This window comes from Argopecten irradians, chromosome 12 (genome assembly GCF_041381155.1).
Source record: "Argopecten irradians isolate NY chromosome 12, Ai_NY, whole genome shotgun sequence".
Classification (NCBI taxonomy): domain Eukaryota; kingdom Metazoa; phylum Mollusca; class Bivalvia; order Pectinida; family Pectinidae; genus Argopecten; species Argopecten irradians.
Genome location: NC_091145.1, coordinates 21,943,878 through 21,962,575, shown reverse-complemented (window position 1 = coordinate 21,962,575; position 18,698 = coordinate 21,943,878). Strand labels below are relative to the sequence as shown.

The 18,698-nt window shown below is 35.1% G+C and overlaps 1 protein-coding gene across 1 annotated transcript; it reads left to right on the top strand.

Annotated features, from left to right (window-relative positions):
- Nucleotides 1–10,389: 10,389 nt before the first annotated feature.
- LOC138336704 (carbohydrate sulfotransferase 8-like) lies at nucleotides 10,390–18,495 on the top strand. Its single transcript, XM_069286257.1, has 3 exons — nucleotides 10,390–11,083; nucleotides 11,262–11,389; nucleotides 15,761–18,495. Exons 1-3 carry the CDS (start codon nucleotides 11,002–11,004, stop codon nucleotides 16,892–16,894), a joined length of 1,344 nt encoding a protein of 447 aa, XP_069142358.1. The 5' UTR covers nucleotides 10,390–11,001; the 3' UTR covers nucleotides 16,895–18,495.
- The last annotated feature ends 203 nt before the right edge of the window (nucleotides 18,496–18,698 follow it).

The window sequence follows — 18,698 nt, the reverse complement described above, 5'->3', positions numbered from 1 at the left end:
ACTGCTTCATCACATAGTCTGTTAAGAGGGATTTGGGTATAACCATTTTGGTACAAGGGTTGTCCCCCTTGGATGGTTTCCCATTTGTGACATAATATGTCATCTCTTATAGTGAGGGAATCAAATCGCATCCAATAAAACTTGGTGCTTCTCATCTAAATGAGATATATCAGGCCATTTAGGTCTTTCCCCACGTTTTAACCCAGTTCCATGACAATATTAAGGACTGGATCATTTTTCTGACTATCTTTATTTGTAGGAGATTAATAGTCTTTTCTCCTTTTCAGATACATCCGGATGTCCCGGTGTGGAACCCTTAGCTGCTGCCTTATGTATATCAGGGCATATCTTGGTTTGGATCAGAAACCCCTGGATCTTGACATTGGAGAGTTGTCTCCCCCAGAGTCATTGACATGGTTTGTTTTATGAGATCTTGTTGTAACTCTACAAAATAGTATCTGTAGCCTCATCAGAACAGGTTTTATTATCAATCACCTTTGTTCTGCTTTATCACAATGGCTACAATTTCTCTCTAAACAAGGTCTCCTAGATAAGGCATCAGCATTGCCATGAGCTTTACCTGCTCTATATTCAATTTTAAATTGATAAGCAGATAATAATTCAAACCATCTAGCCATTTGTCCTTCAGGGTTTTTAAAATTGATCTACCAAGTAAGGGCACCATGATCACTTCTGACCAAGAAATATTGCCCATAAAGATAGTGGTGAAATTGTTTAATAGAGTTTACTATTGCCAGTAATTCTCTACGTGTCACACAATATTTTTTCTCTCAGATCTGCTGAACATTTTTACTATAAGTAACATATGACCTTCTCGTTCCCATCTTGTAGCTGAGAGAGGACAGCACTAAACCTGAGTCAGAAGCATCTGTATCCAGTATGAATTCACCTTCAGGGACCTTGGAATATGCCAGTATCGGCGAGCTTGTCAATGCCCGTTTCAATGTTGTCAAAGGCACTTTGACAATCCAAGGTACCAGGTAAACCTTTGGTACTGCTTCCGTCAACTTATGTAGTGGTTTTAGCTATGGTAGCAAATCCTTGGACAAAACTTCCTATAGTAGGAGCATAGCCCTAAGAATTGTCCCTCACCTCTTTAACAGAATTAGGAATAGGCCAATTTTTGACTGACTCTATCTTTTCTGGATCGGTAGAGATACCCTCTTCACTAACAATGTGGCCCAAAAATGAAACCTGTTTCTTACATAGGAAACATTTCTTGGCATGCATCTTAAGATTAGCTTCCTGAAGCCTCCCAAACACTTTGTCAAGGTTATTGATGTGTTCATCAAATGTCTTGGCTAGTACTGATTATATACATCCAAATACACCATGCAAATATCATGGGAAAGGTGAATAAGTACTTTTTCCATTAACCTTTCAAAGGTTGCCGGGGCATTACAAAGACCAAATGGCATTGATATACAAATTGCCAAAGTCCTCCCCCTGGTATGGAAAATGCTGTTTTGGGGTCTATCTTCAGAGATGCTACCTTAACTTGCCAGTAGCCACTTTGAGGTCAATGGTTGAAAACCAGTTGTGACCTGATAGTGAGTCAAGAAAGTACTATCAATCCTAGGAATTGGATGACTATCTTTGATAGTTGCATCATTCAATTTCCTGTATAGTCTAGGCAAAATCTTAGGCTAGAATCCTTTTTCCGTATTAAGACCACTGGAGTTCTCCATGGACTATCGGAAGGTTCGATTACCCCTTTTTGTGCCATTTTCTTCTATCTCTTTCTCAACCTCCTTAACCAATGATAAAGGAACCCGCCTAGGCGGATTTGTCGGATAGGTGGAGTTGAGCCAGTATTTAATTTTGTGTTCAGCAAGATCTGTCATGCCCAAATCATGGGATGATTTTGAGAAACTATCTTTGTACTTTATAAGTAATTCTTTTAATTGACCACTTGATTCTCATTCAGATATTCACAAGATTGCTCATAGAGGGACTTCAAATGTTCCGGAATGACATGAGTTTGTGGTTTTTTCCCACAGTGACTTCATTAACTTGCACATTTCTCGTGCTTTTGATCCACAATTTTACATCAATAGTATCTAATAGTCGCCACTCGTGGAACAGAATTCTTGTATACTTTGCGTTCATTATCGCTAAAGTTCAGAAATCTCAAAGGGACATAACCCATACTAGGGTTTACAACAGCTTTGGCCCACTAACACCACCTCATGTTTTGACATGAAAATCCTGGTGAAGGCAACTCAATAACAGCTGTATTTTGTCTACAAATTGGATCATTAAATTTTCCAGTAACAAATCATCTCACAATTTGGAGGTATTATAATATCCTCTGATAATGAGACTCTACAACAAGCTGGCTTTGCGCGCTTCAGCTTGATATCGGAAACATTGAATTTCGTCTCCATCTATTTTCAAGCAATTCTTGTTTAATAAGATATCAATAAAGGAATGCGTGGTCAAGAAAATCTAAACCTATGATCCCCTGTTGTTTAATGTCTGCTATCAAGACTTCTTGTAACAACTTCTGTTTCCCTAAGCCAATAACAAGCTTACATTTTCCAATAATTGGTGTTTTAAATCTCCAGTAGCGGTTATCAATTTAATTTGACCGGTTTCTACATTGGAGTTCTTTATACCCAATTTTTGGAAGCAGTTATTGCTTAGAATGGTTACACAGTTGCACCCTGTATCCACTAGTAGCGGAAGTGCAAAGTCTTTGATTTGTGCACAAACAAACAAACCGGTGTGATCATCATTATTGATAGCTGCTGCACAACATCATATCTGTGGGTCTACACCTCCACCTCTTCATACTGAATGGTTCAATATACCGACCCTCGAAAGTCAGTAATACTAGTAGTTTCCCTGAATCGGAGGTGACTGGAAGTTACCACCATTTGACTGGGAAGTGTGGGAGGGGTTGTGAAAGTTTGACCTTTGTGTGACATTTGACCTTGACCTCTGTGTTTGGTTTCAATATTGAAACCACAGTACTTGTGCCATAGTCATGTGTGTCAAATCTGGAACTTTTCCTATTTTGGGATCAAATCTTTGGTTACCAACAATTTGGAACTCTATTTTGATTTGTGTTTTGGTAAATTGACCATTTTGTGTTTGTTTTCCATAATATGGATTAAACAACTTGGTTGTTACCATTTCCATTCCCATTTCCACCTATTCCTAGTTTAGGATTTTTGTCCATTTGAAGTGAAAACCTGAGTTGTCTTTGATCTACCAAATTTTTGTAGTTTTGTGTAGGGCTTGTATGGACTTATTTAATGTCACAATAATCAATGCCCTCTTGATCTGCCATTTTAGCAGGATATAGCATTTGGGGTGTGCACACAGTGCGATCTTCCTCAGAGATCATGTGTATTGCCTTACTCCTTTTGCTTATCAGCTAACCTATGAGCCTCGAGCCTGATGGCATGCGTTTCGGCTTCATTAAGGTTTCTTTGGTCTCAGTTCCCTGATCCGTAACCGGGTATCAGAGTCATGGTAGAAGAGCATCGATAAAGTAATCCAATGCTAAGGATATTTATCATTGATGCATCAGCCATAAGGGTATGCTTGGCGAGTCATTTTGTTTTCGGATAGACTGAGCCATCTCAGAGAGTGTCTCATCTTTTCCTTTAACTCTTGTTTGGAGTCTAGCTCTGTAAATTTCAGAGCGTTCCAATGACCCAAACCTTACATTAAGTAACCTAACTAGTGTATCAAAATCTCGGGTTACCTTAGCATTGAGCTCTGTGAGGTATATGGCTCTTCTGCACTTCCCACTTAGGCTTCAGCTAGAATAGAGAGATTTTGTGTCAGCGATAGTCCCACCCATTTATTTGTGCTAACTATTTCAAATTGGGACAGATATTCTTCTATGATTTTCTCCACCAGAATATTGTTGAGAAGTTTTAACTCTGTCTTTGTATTGTTGTTGCAGTGTTTTCGTGTGTTCAAATGAGGTGATCCTCGACTATTGTCATTTATGTCAGCCACTGGTGAACTACAAACATTAGCACCCCCCCCCCCCCCCCCCCTCCCCCCCCCCTCTTCTATCCCCCCCACCCCCTCCCACCGTGTTTCATGAGAAGGATACCTTTCCCTATGACTATGATTAATTCATACTCTAAAGATTCTACATGTTTCATGTATAACTATTAATTTCTTGTCTAAGCTCTCTATTGAGTTCCCATAAATTCTTCTATTGTCTTCTCTAAAACTCGTCAAATTGTTTTTGTTTATATTCTCCATAAGAATACTAGCTAAATCTTTGCTATTTTGTGTATATTCAGAACTTTGAACCATTCTGTGAAGCTCTATTATCAACCTCTTCATTCTTCTCGTATCCAGGACCATCATTTCCTAATCCCCGGAATGTTTACTTCAATATCTGAATCGGCACATCTCTACAGATTTTTATGATTCAGGTAAAGATTAACTCAAATATCTCGATTTCAAATTTTGTGATTTTTTAATATACCAATGTTTAACAATGTTCACTTTATGATAGCCATGGTCACTAGACACTGGAACTCAGATTTCATCCACTGTCTGACACTGCAATGTAACTGTTTTGTGTCTGTGTGTCGGGTTGACGCGCTATTTCAGTCAATCACCAAGTTAAAATAATATATATCTATGGATTCGTTTTCCCGCCTAGCACTACTCCATAAAGAGAACAAATCAGGAATAAAATCACTTAAGATTTATTATAATCAGAAATCATCAAAGTACAGGTACTGGATACATCTAGATTTAACAAAGGATCATATACAAATATGAGCTACACTAAAGTACTTGATCTAGATTCTTGAATACATTATTGGAATATTAGAACATTTCCATAGAAGGAGGTGCTTCCATCTATTACTGGTATATAAGCTCCGATTATGGAGAAATAAATACCTACTTATAAAAGCAATTTATAATAAACATTAATTATTAGTAAGAATAATGTAATGAGTTCTATAGACAGAGGATGCTTCGTCTACAAGTAGTGTTCTACGAAATACGGAGACGTTTCCCCGTTTTCCGCCAACGACAACACTGATATTCTTAGAGCTTTGTAACGTTCAACTCTATAACGAGTTACTTCCCCCCTTGGAACGTTAAGTTCCCTTTACGGAGAAGGTCTCAAAATCTTGAACCACTATTAGGTCATTGGTTTGAGAAGACTCAAGGCTTTCCAAAGTTTAGGGCCAGAAAGAGGCGACCACTCGTTTGGGGAGTCTCAAATGCAGTTGGAACTGTGACCAAAACTTTCGTCCGATTTCACCCCCCTTTTATAGCACACCCTGCGCAGTGTGATCATGGATTGCCGACGAGTCCGAGCCAATCAAACGCTTGTTACATATTGCGCGTGCGGAATCCGCGAAATCCAACCATAACAGACAAATGGCGAAATACAACGGAAGCAGGCTGTCGTTTACAGAGACGTGATTTGGCTAGAATACCGACGTTTATATGACATATGGACTAATCCTTGCAGCATGGTTCAGGTGACTTCCATGAACATAACAGAACATATTTAATAATCAATAGTTTCCTGATAAAAATATATGTACTTTGTGTCTATTTTCGTTATCTGTCGAATCTTTAAATACTTTAATCTCACGTTAACTGTCTGAATAGATTCAAATCGTCAAGGATAGCGTCGTCCAGTATCTTAGTCGCACATGTAATATATAATAATAGCAAACAATACATTCTATTAATCATGTTGTCAATATCAAATCGCATGTCAATATAATTACGCAACTCCTTCTGTCTTTTTAATCACGGTTTGATCACATTGAGTGAAGCTGTGTTTATCCAGCGTAGCGACGGACCGACTAATAACTAACGCGACTTAAAAATCGGACGGAGACAATAACCATGAGGCCTACGGATATCAATCCTACGTATCTATATTTTGTATTACAAAATGATAAACTAAGATGGTCTTAGCGCCCAGGAGAGGACGTATTAAATTACTACTGACAGCATTACTGGATACATAGATGTAAATATGTGTTAACGACTATTACGATTATAAGATAAAGTTATCTCAGGTATATTATTCTACTAAATAGAGCTAAAGATTTATAAATAATTTACATTTAAACGGCAATCGTAACTGACAACAGCTGATTGCAATAATCTGACCTAGATAACGCAGATACATATTTTCGTAACAAAATTGATGCGTGATAATTGATAGTAATAAGTTATGTCGTTCTGGGGAGGAGAAATAATATTTTCGTTCCCATAACAACAAAGAGTTAATAAATAACCTCACATTTAGTAATTCATATTATAAAATTAAACAAAATATCATAAGTAATAACACTGGTGTTTTCTACAAGATTTAATTAAATGAAGGATATTTCTACCACAATATGTCCTGTTATTGCATTCACTGGTCATGGTATAAATGTGCTCGGTATAGGACGCGTCTCTTTATATATACATGTATAATAAAAACAATCGCTTCAGTAAAAAAAAAATAAAAAAAAAAACTCTCTTTAAATCAGAAGAAGCATTTTATTTCAAAATGGCCGCCAAACAGTCCATTTCTTACGTATTCTACAAACAGTAGAAGTATGTTTTTGCAACATATGCCAACTTGTTACAAATCGAGATTATTTTTATAAATCACTAAACAAACTTTTATCAATGGTGAAACAAGACTTTAACGGGACTGAAATCATTCCAGTGAACACCCTTACTACCGTGAGAGTTGAATTTCACCTACCTATTGTAGTAGAATCTTGTTTATTCAATAAAAACGCAATCGTCGAGAAAAAGGTCTACCTTACTCTTGTGTGCTCGAGTGACTCGACATACCAGAATTTTAAATTCCCCGCGTTTCGTAGAATAGCGGAAATATTTGTCCTGCAGTTACATAACGTACACGTGGCATTGTAGAGCACGTGCGGTTTTTATTCGTCCAATGAGATTAGGTGGGCTGGTAGGGTGTCGGGTAGCGAGGTTTGGTCATTCTAGCGTTCGGTTAGCTACAGGAACGACCTATTCAATTAACCTTTTTAGGTAAGATTGATATATATATATATACACATATATAACATATACATGGCTGTGTTTTTGTCAAGGCCGGTTTGCGTTTTGTTTTGCGTATTTAGCATCTTTAGGCAATATCAACGATCAATGGGTGGTTGATGATCGGGTTTTTATTCAAAACCTTAAGCATTGGGCTGGTACACCTCCTGTCACCCACAAGCGGTTTTCAGGTTGGGTGTCGGACTTGGTTTATATTATATAAGCTCGATCTGAGAGGGAAAGTGTGTTGGGTGAGCATAATATGTATTCCTGTACGTAATATATAACACATACATAAATTAAACGCTGACTCTGTCGTTCCAGATGCCGAGCAGCTAACTGCATACAATTAGTTTGTTGTTACATGTATTTAGTTATATAGTTAGGGAGTATATGGAGGACTCGACGATGCCTTTACATAGCTTCATTATGTTGGACTGTTTCCCCGACAAGAGTGAGTGAACTGTCGGCGGAGCTATACCTCTTTATTCTCTACAGATTTTAGGATACAACAGACTGATTAAACACCGACGACAAAAAGGTGATTGAATTGTCATCATGAAGTTCCTAAGAACATTACGAAGAGTGGTGGTACCAGTCTTTATATCTATGGCTGTTTTAGGGCTTGTCTTTCAAGGTATGAGTATATTAAATACTGTAGCATTATCGTACGTTAGCTATGTGTGATAGAAAAAAACTCAAAGACATAGTTGTATTCATATTGGTTCTTTAATAATGCCAAGATACACACACGTGTAGCACTGGAGATAATTTCCATAACAAAAGACACAAAACTATGTATGTTATTTTTTTAAATTGACAAAAATAATCAATAAATAGAGGTTACACAACGAGTGGTTGTTGGATATGGAATTTATTCCACAATTTACAAAAGACACAAGCTTTAGCGAGTGTCTTTAGTAACTTAAAAAAACTTCCATGTCCAACAACCAAGAGTCGTGTGACTTTTAGCCGATAGAAATACGACGAGGATAAGATAACATGTGTTTGCTGAGATATAAAAATAAAATGTAGTGATACTTTCTTCAGCAAAACGATACTAATTAATATTCAAAAGGTCTTATTTTGATAAAGAATCCGTTCATATAAAAGTCTTCTAATTGGGACCAATTTTAGGATGAAACATTTTTTATTTAACGTATTCGCCGACTGAAATGTTCTAAAAATGCATATTTAAAAGAAAAAAGGGTCCTCCTGCACATTTTTCGTACTTCATTCTAAAAAAATTTTCGCTGCGCGGCGCATTTCCTAAAACGTTCAAGCCATATTGTTCAAAACCTTTAATAGTAGAAATTCAATACACATGAACTACACTAAAAATGTCCATTAAGGGATTCTAGTACTACATTTGTATTTCAAAAATGTCTCATAAAAGATTACTTTGTTTATATGTCGTAGCAAGACAATTAATTCATTATTATTTTGAGTTACAAAACAATGTGCCGATGGTGTGAAGCCGATATGTTCAGATCGAGCAGAGTTGCACAATGATATGACGACACAATTATCACAATTATCATTTCTAAATGCAGGTACTTTAAATCGAAAAATTACCATGGTAAGAACGCTTTAAAATCATTAAAATACATACAAGCCATTCTAAATCGTTTTTTTTTTTAAATAAAATATCGCGCTTAGGGCACTCGCAAATTCATCAAAATGCATCGTAAAACTCATCTTAGCCATTCTAAATCGTAATATTTTTCCCGGGGGAGACCCATCTTCCTACGCCACTGTGTAGTGTTATACTCAACTGAAGAAGATTCTGCTTAAAGTCATGTCCCATCCTCACAATATCACTTTCGAACATATAGTTACATTTAAAATGTGTAAAAGCATCTTTCCTAATCCTACCTCACGGTTGTCTGCCATGTTGGATTTGATGATCGGCAATGCTCTATTTTGATTGGTCAAAAATGTGGAAGAGACTGGGAATTCCCTGTGTCTATTTATAACAAGGTTACCGGATTTGCAATGTCAACCTCTGAACAGGTGTTCATCGGTCTCGGGTTGACATTGCATTTTGTCAAGACCTGTCCGAGCGGTCTATGCCAATCAGAAAACGGCAAAACTCACAGTCATATAACAAAAACAAATTGGAAATACACTACCTTAGCTGTAATTGCTAAAACACTTAATAAAAAATAGACAAATCTGATGGTATATCGTACGGTCCTGTAGCATCATAACGAGCATGACAACCCCTATGTAGTCAAATGTTTACCATAATATTCTGTGTTTCGTTAGACATAAAAAGTCTATTATAGTTTCAAACGTCTTTGTCGTATGTAAAATTTAAGATCCCCCTTACAATACATGATCGTACTGAGTATCTTGTTTTATATTGTTTACAACAGTCCATAGTATTCAAAGTCACGCCACTAGTCTTATATTGCACCTTTTTACTTGAACAAATATACACATGACTAAGATAAAATGGCGTTTTTTCTCAAGTCGTAAGACGAAAATAGGCAGTAAGGTGACTAGTTTTGACTTTGTTTGCATTTTTGTACCAAGGCTAGTTCGTCTGTATTGGGGTTTTATCTATGTCACAAAATGAAAAATTGACCTTTGAAATTCCCTCTCTGTATAGAAGATTGAGCCCAGGTTAGAATTTTGACCCGAGAACTGATTGGCTGGTTGATTATGTATTTCAAAAGAATTTTTTTCTGACAGGTAATTATTCCTAGACATCAATGATGTGAATTTGGAATTTAGATTAAAAATATCAACTTTGATAAGGAATAGGTTAAATATTAGCAAGTTAAATATTAGCATTTCAGAATATTTTAGTGCAAAATGCGCCTTATTTCAGAATATTTCAGAATATTTTAGTGCAAAATGCACCTTATTTCAGAATATGACAGGTAATTATTCCTAGACATCAATGATATGAATTTGGAATTTAGATTAAAAATATCAACTTTGATAAGGAATAGGTTAAATATTAGCATTTCAGAATATTTTAGTGCAAAATGCACCTTATTTCAGAATATTTCAGAATATTTTAGTGCAAAATGTACCTTATTTCAGAATATGACAGGTAATTATTCCTAGACATCAATGATATGAATTTGGAATTTAGATTAAAAATATCAACTTTGATAAGGAATAGGTTAAATATTAGCATTTCAGCATTTATCAGATATTTCAGAATATTTTAGTGCAAAATGTCACTATTTCAGAATATTTAGAATATTTTAGTGCTTATTTCAGAATTTAGATTTTCAGAATATTTTAGTGCAAAATGCACCTTATTTCAGAATATTTATTAGCATTTCAGAATATTTTAGTGCAAAATGCACCTTATTTCAAAATGGCTCCTTGTTGAAGTGTGAGCTGAAGGATCCAAACTTTTTGTCTATCTAGTGTTATATGAGAAACTAGACTTGGATTATAGAACACAATAGCTATCTAATATCCATCTCTGTCAATAATACATGATAAAACTTTAACAGACTTTAACACTGTAGTGTATGTAAAATGATTTAGTTGGTTGTTCTCCTATATGTGGAAAATATGATTAATTGCCTTATAAACTTTAATTGCTACTGGTTACAACAATAAAACAAAATTGTCAAATTATTTATAATTATGATAGCAATAATAAAAGTACAGTCAACACAGAAGTAAACTGGTTGTAACATTACAATATTCATTCTTTCTAAAACATTTAAAAAGGAAATAAATATACTCAACCAGTCGTATAAGTATGGTGCGGTATTGTAGTATGTATAACGAGCACAACAACCTATTTGTAACCAGATGTTTAGCATAAGACTGTGTTTCGTTATACAATTGATTAAATGACATCATAGTTTCCAACGTGGTCTTTTTCGTATTGAAGATGTACGGTATATCTCAGTGTCGTTTCCAACAGTCCATAGTCTTTAATCACCCTTTAAATGAACGAATACACGCACGACTTCGGGACCAATTAAAATGGCGTTTCGGGCTCAATTCATACGACGAAAATGGGTATTAACAATGCTAGTTGTGATTGTGTGTGCATTCCTGTACCAAGGTGAGTTATTCTGTATTAGGTATTTATCAAGGTTACTAGACTTTTTTTCCACAGCAATATAACCTCCATTTGTAAAGATATAAAGATTATCATATAAAATATTTGTTCTTATTACTAAGACAACCACATAAACTGCTCAGGTTACTATGACAACCATTACATCTCCATATCTGTATAGGTTACTACGTGGGTCAATCGTCAAGATCAACGAAGCTGTCCGTGACTACGGTTTTAACAAGGAGGGATGGTACTCCAGACGATGATGGCCTACTCAATACAGATCAACAGCCATTAATCTTACGCAGGGTAAGCAGGTTCCTTTAAGTATCAGAATATTAAGATGGACCTTTTTTTTTAGAAATACATGTTTTCGAAATATTTATATGTTCCTGCCTTCTATTTGGCCTGTTTCTTTTACATCTATTTGATTTTAATTAATATATCCCGAATGTTTACAGCACTCGCACTGTAATACTACTACCTTTTACCCCTCTTTAAAAACGGGTTATTGACACTATATATGACAGAGGAGTGGCAAGGACAATATACTGCCTGTATACCATGGGTATCTAGGTCAAGTTACGTTAAGAAAACTTAGTACTACAGCATTGAAGTAGTGGTCATTTCAGAATATGTTAATGTATTTAGTATTTTAGCAAACAAAACAAGCATGACGGAGACTTGTGCGACACATGTTATCCACTAAGTGTAAAAGAAGCACCACTAAGACCGATATAAATCTGGGTATTCCTAAGCTCTATTCTAAACTTTCTCAACGTTATATTTCGTTTCATAAATATTTTTAGCAATACAAACATACATGAATAAAGAGTATGTATATACATGATATTATTGTCAAAAGAATAAGACAACAGGCATATCGCCTATATTAGTCTTCTTCTGTTACTTCCAGTTAGGCTTGAAAGATAGCCATCCATAAATATGGTATGTTTCACTTTATTACAAAAGTATGGCATTACGTGTTTAGTATCGAATTAAGGAATAAGGGATATAAAAAAATTATGTTCATCTTGTAATTTAAAGGACTATACACTATAATTAAAAGGATAATTTCTACTACTAAGTACTTAGCAAGCAAATGAAGTTGATAATTAATAAAGTGAATGCAAAACACAATTCCAACAAGCCTTAAATGAAGGAAGATAAGTTTCAGTATTTTTATAGAACTACTCACTCACGCTCATTCATTCCTGCATTCATACTAGAATGTTATATAAATATATTATACTATAATAATGGCTTAATTGCTATAATGTTTGTGTAAGTGTATGACACTGAATTACTACTACTTAGTATTGCATATATTTCAAATTGTTTGTACATAGAAAAACGTTTTAAGGATTTGATATAGAGGTTTAAATGATAAAGAATAAATGTATTTAATTGATCAGGTACATTACGGATACCACACAGTAGGCATTGTAGATTAACATAACCTAATAAATGGTAGATGGATAAAATATTGTGCCTTGGATCATTATGCAATGAACGTTGAAAGAAAAAAATGAACTAAATCTTCAATGGAAGCACCATATACACAGGATGAGTTATCAGTCAGGTGATCGGAATGTTTGTCAAAAATAAGGTCACTTTCAAAATTTCTAAGTTGGCAAAGGATTATGTTAAGTTGTCTTGGAGAATAATCCATGTTTCTATCCAAATCTATTAGACCTGTTTCTATTACATCTATTTGATTTTAATTAATATATCCCGAATGTTTACATCACTCACACTGTAATACTACTACGTTTTACCCCTCTTTAAAAACGTCAAGGACAATATACTGCCTGTATACCATGGGTATCTACATCATTGAAGTAAAGGTAATTTCAGAATATGTTAATGTATGTAGTATTTCAGAAAATAAAACAAGCATGACGGAGACATGTGCTAAAAATGATGTCCGCTAAGTGTATAAGAATCACCACTAAGACCGATATAAATCAGGGTATTACTAAGCTCTATTCTAAACTTACTGTTTGTTTGCGGATATACAATTACTGTGGTGTTGTATATATAGTGACCATGGGAGAATAGCAGGGTACGATCTCAATGAAGAAATGTTTCGTGTATTGTTGATGTTAAGGTTTTAGACCTGTTTAATCTAGTGACATTTTGTATGCCTTTATATCACTTCATATGTATACTTGAACATAACTTAGTTGATAAAAGTGTCTGTCTATACATCAGGCCTAAGCTAAGTATCACTGTTGATTTTTGTGGTGTTTGGAAATTTTGGCACAGTACAGAAAGTTATATACAAAAAATCTACAATTTCAGTTAAGTTAATCCACAAAATTCAGCACATATATACTGCATTAAAGTTAAGCACCAGTAAATTAGATTAATAATTTGGCAAATGGCTTCCAAAGCTGTCGTATGACGTTTTATCTGTACGGTTTATCTGTAAGGTATATTACCGAAATCACTATTGTACCCGTCCACACTAGAGTAACGTTGTGCACGTGCGTTCAGCATAATAGGGGTCACCTGCACCAAACTCATGTTTGGTTGTGTGTTGTGTCCATGTTCTGGAAAGTCTTTTTATGACAACAGAGTCGCATTTCATATTACATTGGTCAACATAGCAAGACGGAGGTTATCAAAAGGCAAGGGACGGCAAAATATCGGAATTAATACGGCAGGAACGTCTTCGTAGGCTGGTAAAGTTGTCATGAACCAGTCTGTTGGTCTTGTCATTGGTCTGATGAAAGTCGGTTCTTCTCTATGTTACCGATGGTTGCACGAGTGTGTGGATGGAACGAAGAACTGTATACCACCAAAGAACTATCCTACCAACAGTTGAATTCGGTGGTGGCTCCGTAAAGGCATGGGTTGTGTTTCCTATGACTGCAAGTTGAATCTCCTTACGGTCCAAGGGACATCAAATGGTCTACAATAGCAGAATACCACCACAGAAAGAGTATTAGTTCCCAATTCCGACAACCATCCACTAACATCCCATTCCGTATTCATGGACAGCAATGATTTGCCGCATCGATCACGTGCTGTGATCGACATCCCTAAAGACAATGCCGTTGACACTTTTTGGCCTGTGAAGAGTCCTAATCTCAACTCCAGAGAGCATTTGTGGGATCATTTAGGACGCCAAATCAGATAGTGGTGCTCCGATTCAAAATCATCCAGAGCTGACACCGGCTCTGCATGGGGAATGGGGAAGAATCCTGATGATTAAGATATTATATGTCGTCTGATATGAAGCATGCGAAGACTTATTACAGGAACACTTACTGTTCACGGAGGATACACCAGATGTTGCCAAACAGCTCTTTATGAAAATAATTTTGTAATGACCATACTTATTAAGCCAACCATTTTATTTTGCAGCTTTGTCGTGCTGTTTTCCTGCATTGCTAGATGTCTTAATTTAACAATATTTTTGCTATAATCCATGGATTGAGAAACATTACGTAAAATTCTATCGTAAAAATCAACAGATAATGTATACAAAACATGCTGTTTGTTTATTCGTCACTTTAAAGTTGGACTGCATCTAAAAATAGGCTGGTGCTTAATTTTTGACGCTGTGTATATTTCCGTCACAAATACCCATGCCACTATGTTTACTAGTGTGAATAGCATGTACAAGGAGTATTTGTTTATTTAGATGCGACAATTTTTTAAAGAATGCCGTCTATGTTGAAATGTGAGGTGAACACTATTAGTGTCGGACTAAGTGAAGATTGCACAGCTTTTATAGAAAGATTAATTATCAATATTGTTGCTTGTATTGATCGATAAAGGAAAATAAGTAACGTGCAAAACTTCATTTGTCAATGCACTCAACACGATTGATAAGCAATTATGATGTTCTCAAATTTTTACCGTCAAATAACTCGATGGATTCGGTATAATATAGTATTGTACAATTCTGGATAAAGTAAATGAAGAAACATCGATTTGAAAATTTAATGGTAACCAACAACCTTCCAGTTCTCACTGATAGTGAATTCAGTCTGTCTCTGTGTCCGGTCCCGTTTGTATATTAAATATTTCAATGCATAGCGAACTTTCTGTTAGCGTTTAAACCGAGGATGTATCTCAATTGTCATGCCAGTGTTAATTCAAAATAGAAGCGCCATCAAACCAGGTCACTAAAGCAAACTTTATCCGAATTTTTTTTTGTGATCCACAATCTTCATTGACAAACGAAGTGGTTCCAAGCTGCATTGTTATGGTGTAAAAGTGCTGACGGTATTTTCATAAAGTATCCAAAACATCTTAAAATACAAATGATATAAAACAAACTTTACACAAAAAGCAAGCTATCGGTATCAGGAAGGTACAAATCCATTATGGCACATTTTAGTAGTTAAAGTGGTTTAGACATATGTATTAACCTGTATTGATGTATCTTTTAAAACGATCTCTAATTTATATTCTATGTATTTGCGATAACTATCGACTATAATCGTTACCTTTGGTACATTTTGCCCTCCTTTGATAGGAACTTTATAATGTTGATGGTCAAATGTTTAAAGGTAAGGTTGGGATACACGAATATTGATACTCAATTGTTAAATGTAAAATCTGGAGTACAGATATTATTTTTGAGATGAAAATAATAGAAACGTAATATGTTTTGCTTATATGTATTTAGTTAGTTGATTAATATGTTTTTTTTTTTAATTTCAGAATTTTCATAAATATTACGGGCTAGGTGAAATCTACAGACAGAGAAAAGTCGCCATTGAGGATGCATGCGATAAAAGTAAACATGGATATTTTGGTAACTCGGAAGGTGCCAAAGTGGCGAAACGATTGGTCATAGATCGTCGACGCCATCTTGTTTATTGTCCCGTCCAAAAAGTAGGATCCACGTTCCTTAGGAGCCTTCTACGTAACGTCAATAAAAAGGGAAAGGATAAGCTTGACAACAGAAAGATGCGCGAGAAACATAAGAACTCAACAGATGTGACGGATTTCCATTACATCTTAACAAGCTCGTTTAAGATGATGTTTACCCGGGACCCTTACACCAGGCTATTTTCTGGTTATATTGATAAGCTCTTCACTGTCAACACAATGTATTGGCACATCATAGGAACGTATATAAAAAATACACTTTTGCAATCTGACAATGCTACACGTACACATTGCGGTCATGGGATAACGTTTCCACAGTTTATTAAATACGTGATCACCTCGCAGAAATCTGGCGTCCATACAGATGGGCATTTTACTCCTATATACGAACACTGTAGGCCGTGTCAGATATCGTACGACTTTATAGGGAAGATGGAAACGTTCTCAAACGACACGCTTACTCTGTTGAACGCTTGGAACAAGCGATATGGTGCAAACATTACCTATGGAGACTTTGAGGTGGAGACGGCATCAGTTCGAATCCGGGGACAGATCGGACGGCTTTACAGTATGCGAAAGGGATTTGAAAAATGTGTGTCTTTTTATTCTGCTATGCAGCGAATATGGAAAGATCTCCAAATTCGTGGATTCTTAACAAAAATGGTAGAGCTGCCATTTAGTCGCGCTGAAGCTGAAAATATAAGTGTTGAAGAGATGCAAGATGCTGTGACTAAAGCCGTAGCGGAAAGTTCTATAGATCGGACAGAACTACATCGACAACAATTGGAGGCAATGACGCTGGCTTATAGTAACGTGCCGATGAGAGACTTACTAGAACTCCGGGAAATTGTTAGACCGGATTGTGAACTGTTCGGCTATGATGTTTCACCTGATTTTATATTCAACCGTAAAGATCGATCTGATGCATTAACTACTTTTAAATATTTTGATATTGACGAGTAATTGCAAAAGAAATTACATGTAGTTAGATGAGAGGGAGACATTACAAACATGTATCATAAGGAATATTTTACACTTATGAAACTAAAGATTATTTGTAAATACATTAAACTTTCAAAAGTATAATTTTATAGCTATAATTTTAAAGCTAAAGTCATATTGTATATATATTTTTACCTGTGTTTGTAACATATTTCATTTAGTATCGATATGAGAAAAATGTGTCGGCTTATCAATTAGTCTGCAATAAATTTGAAGTCAATAAATCGTTCTGACCGACACGTATGAATTAAAAAGGAGATTAACTTCCGGATGTTTCGGTCATCTTGAAAATGTCAATCAAAGCAAATCACACGTAATAGGTAGATTAATTAAGTGATAGCGGAAGCTATCATATTGTCCTAGAATATATTTTTTACCCTTTGGCACCGTACGGCGGACACGATGTGTCTAACCATTGTATTCGTGTCGGCTGTCAAAAATAAAGCTGAGAAAGCTGGTTTGCTTGTGATTAACACCTGAAGCCATCTAGTGCCTATATAAGTCGAGAGGGTTAACTGGTCATTACCAATAAACCTCTGAGAACCAATCGGATGGCTTGACTATTATTTCAGGTAAGAAATTCTATGTTATTGTATACATTTGTTTGTAACCTATTTTTACTATTATGATTACTTATTAATTGTGTATCTTCAAATTGTTAATTGTTCATTGATTTAATTATTATTTTTGTACTTAATAACATAATGTGATTTATCAGGTATAATGATTGTAAAATGTATTTCAAACTCGATATGTAGTTTATAAATATAATAAGTAAATAATTGGAATTGGTGTTGATTAATTTCATTATCGGCCAAAGTTACTTATATGCTAGAAATCTATCTTCATTATGGAAGTCGATAATATAATTGTAATTAACCATCTTTGATAAACGTTAACTTTACAGGTTAATTATAATGGTTTATCTTTGTAAATATGATCATTTGAATTATAATAATATCGGAATATGTTAATTATTGTAGGAATATAGATCATTAGGATTTAAAAAATAAATCTTATTGAGCAGACATGATTATTTTGACACAACAGTCGTGAACTATTTGCCTTTAATACTTGTTGTATATTTGATGTTGTAGTCATGGAATTGTTAGCCATAACTGGGTTATTGTCTTAAGAATTAGCATATTTACTCATAAATCTTTCTGTATTTCATTATAATTAAGAGCATCGGTGATGTTGTCATCTTCGGAAGTAATGTCATTACATGCTAATTGCTATTGCTTTGATTATTTCACATTAAGAAATTATCTTGTTTTGCTAAAATCTGTATTTGGTCAATTTATTGAATTAATTATAATTAAGATTTTAATATTGTTAATTTTCCCGTCGGCTCCTTTCACGCAAAGCGTATATTATGTACTCTACCGTAAAATTATTATTTCCCCCAGTTTTATGAGTATTTCCCCATAAAACAAAAGATTTGTTTATTCAATATTGTAATCAGTTCATTATTTAGAAATAACTTGTATTCGAACTACTATAATGTAAAAATGATTTATTAATTTCGATTATATGTTTTGAATTATGACACATGATTACCAATAAACCTCTGAAACTAATCGGATGGCTTGACTATTATTTCAGAACCAACTACAGCTATAAGACCAACTACAAATCACAAAAAAACTACATAAAACATGCATTGACTTAGCTCAAAAGACTTAAGACAGAAAATAATGTCGTCTTTAGAGCTACAATTGGCGCCTATTACTGCTAATTGAGCAAAGTAATGATTATGGAAACC

Excerpts from the sequence above, each read along its gene's own strand:
- LOC138336704 (XM_069286257.1), top strand. The coding sequence starts at position 11,002 with ATGGCGTTTCGGGCTCAATTCATACGACGAAAATGGGTATTAACAATG. Across the intron at positions 11,084-11,261 it reads GTGTGCATTCCTGTACCAAG|GTTACTACGTGGGTCAATCG; the intron begins GTGAGTTATTCT and ends ATATCTGTATAG. Across the intron at positions 11,390-15,760 it reads AGCCATTAATCTTACGCAGG|AATTTTCATAAATATTACGG; the intron begins GTAAGCAGGTTC and ends TTTTAATTTCAG.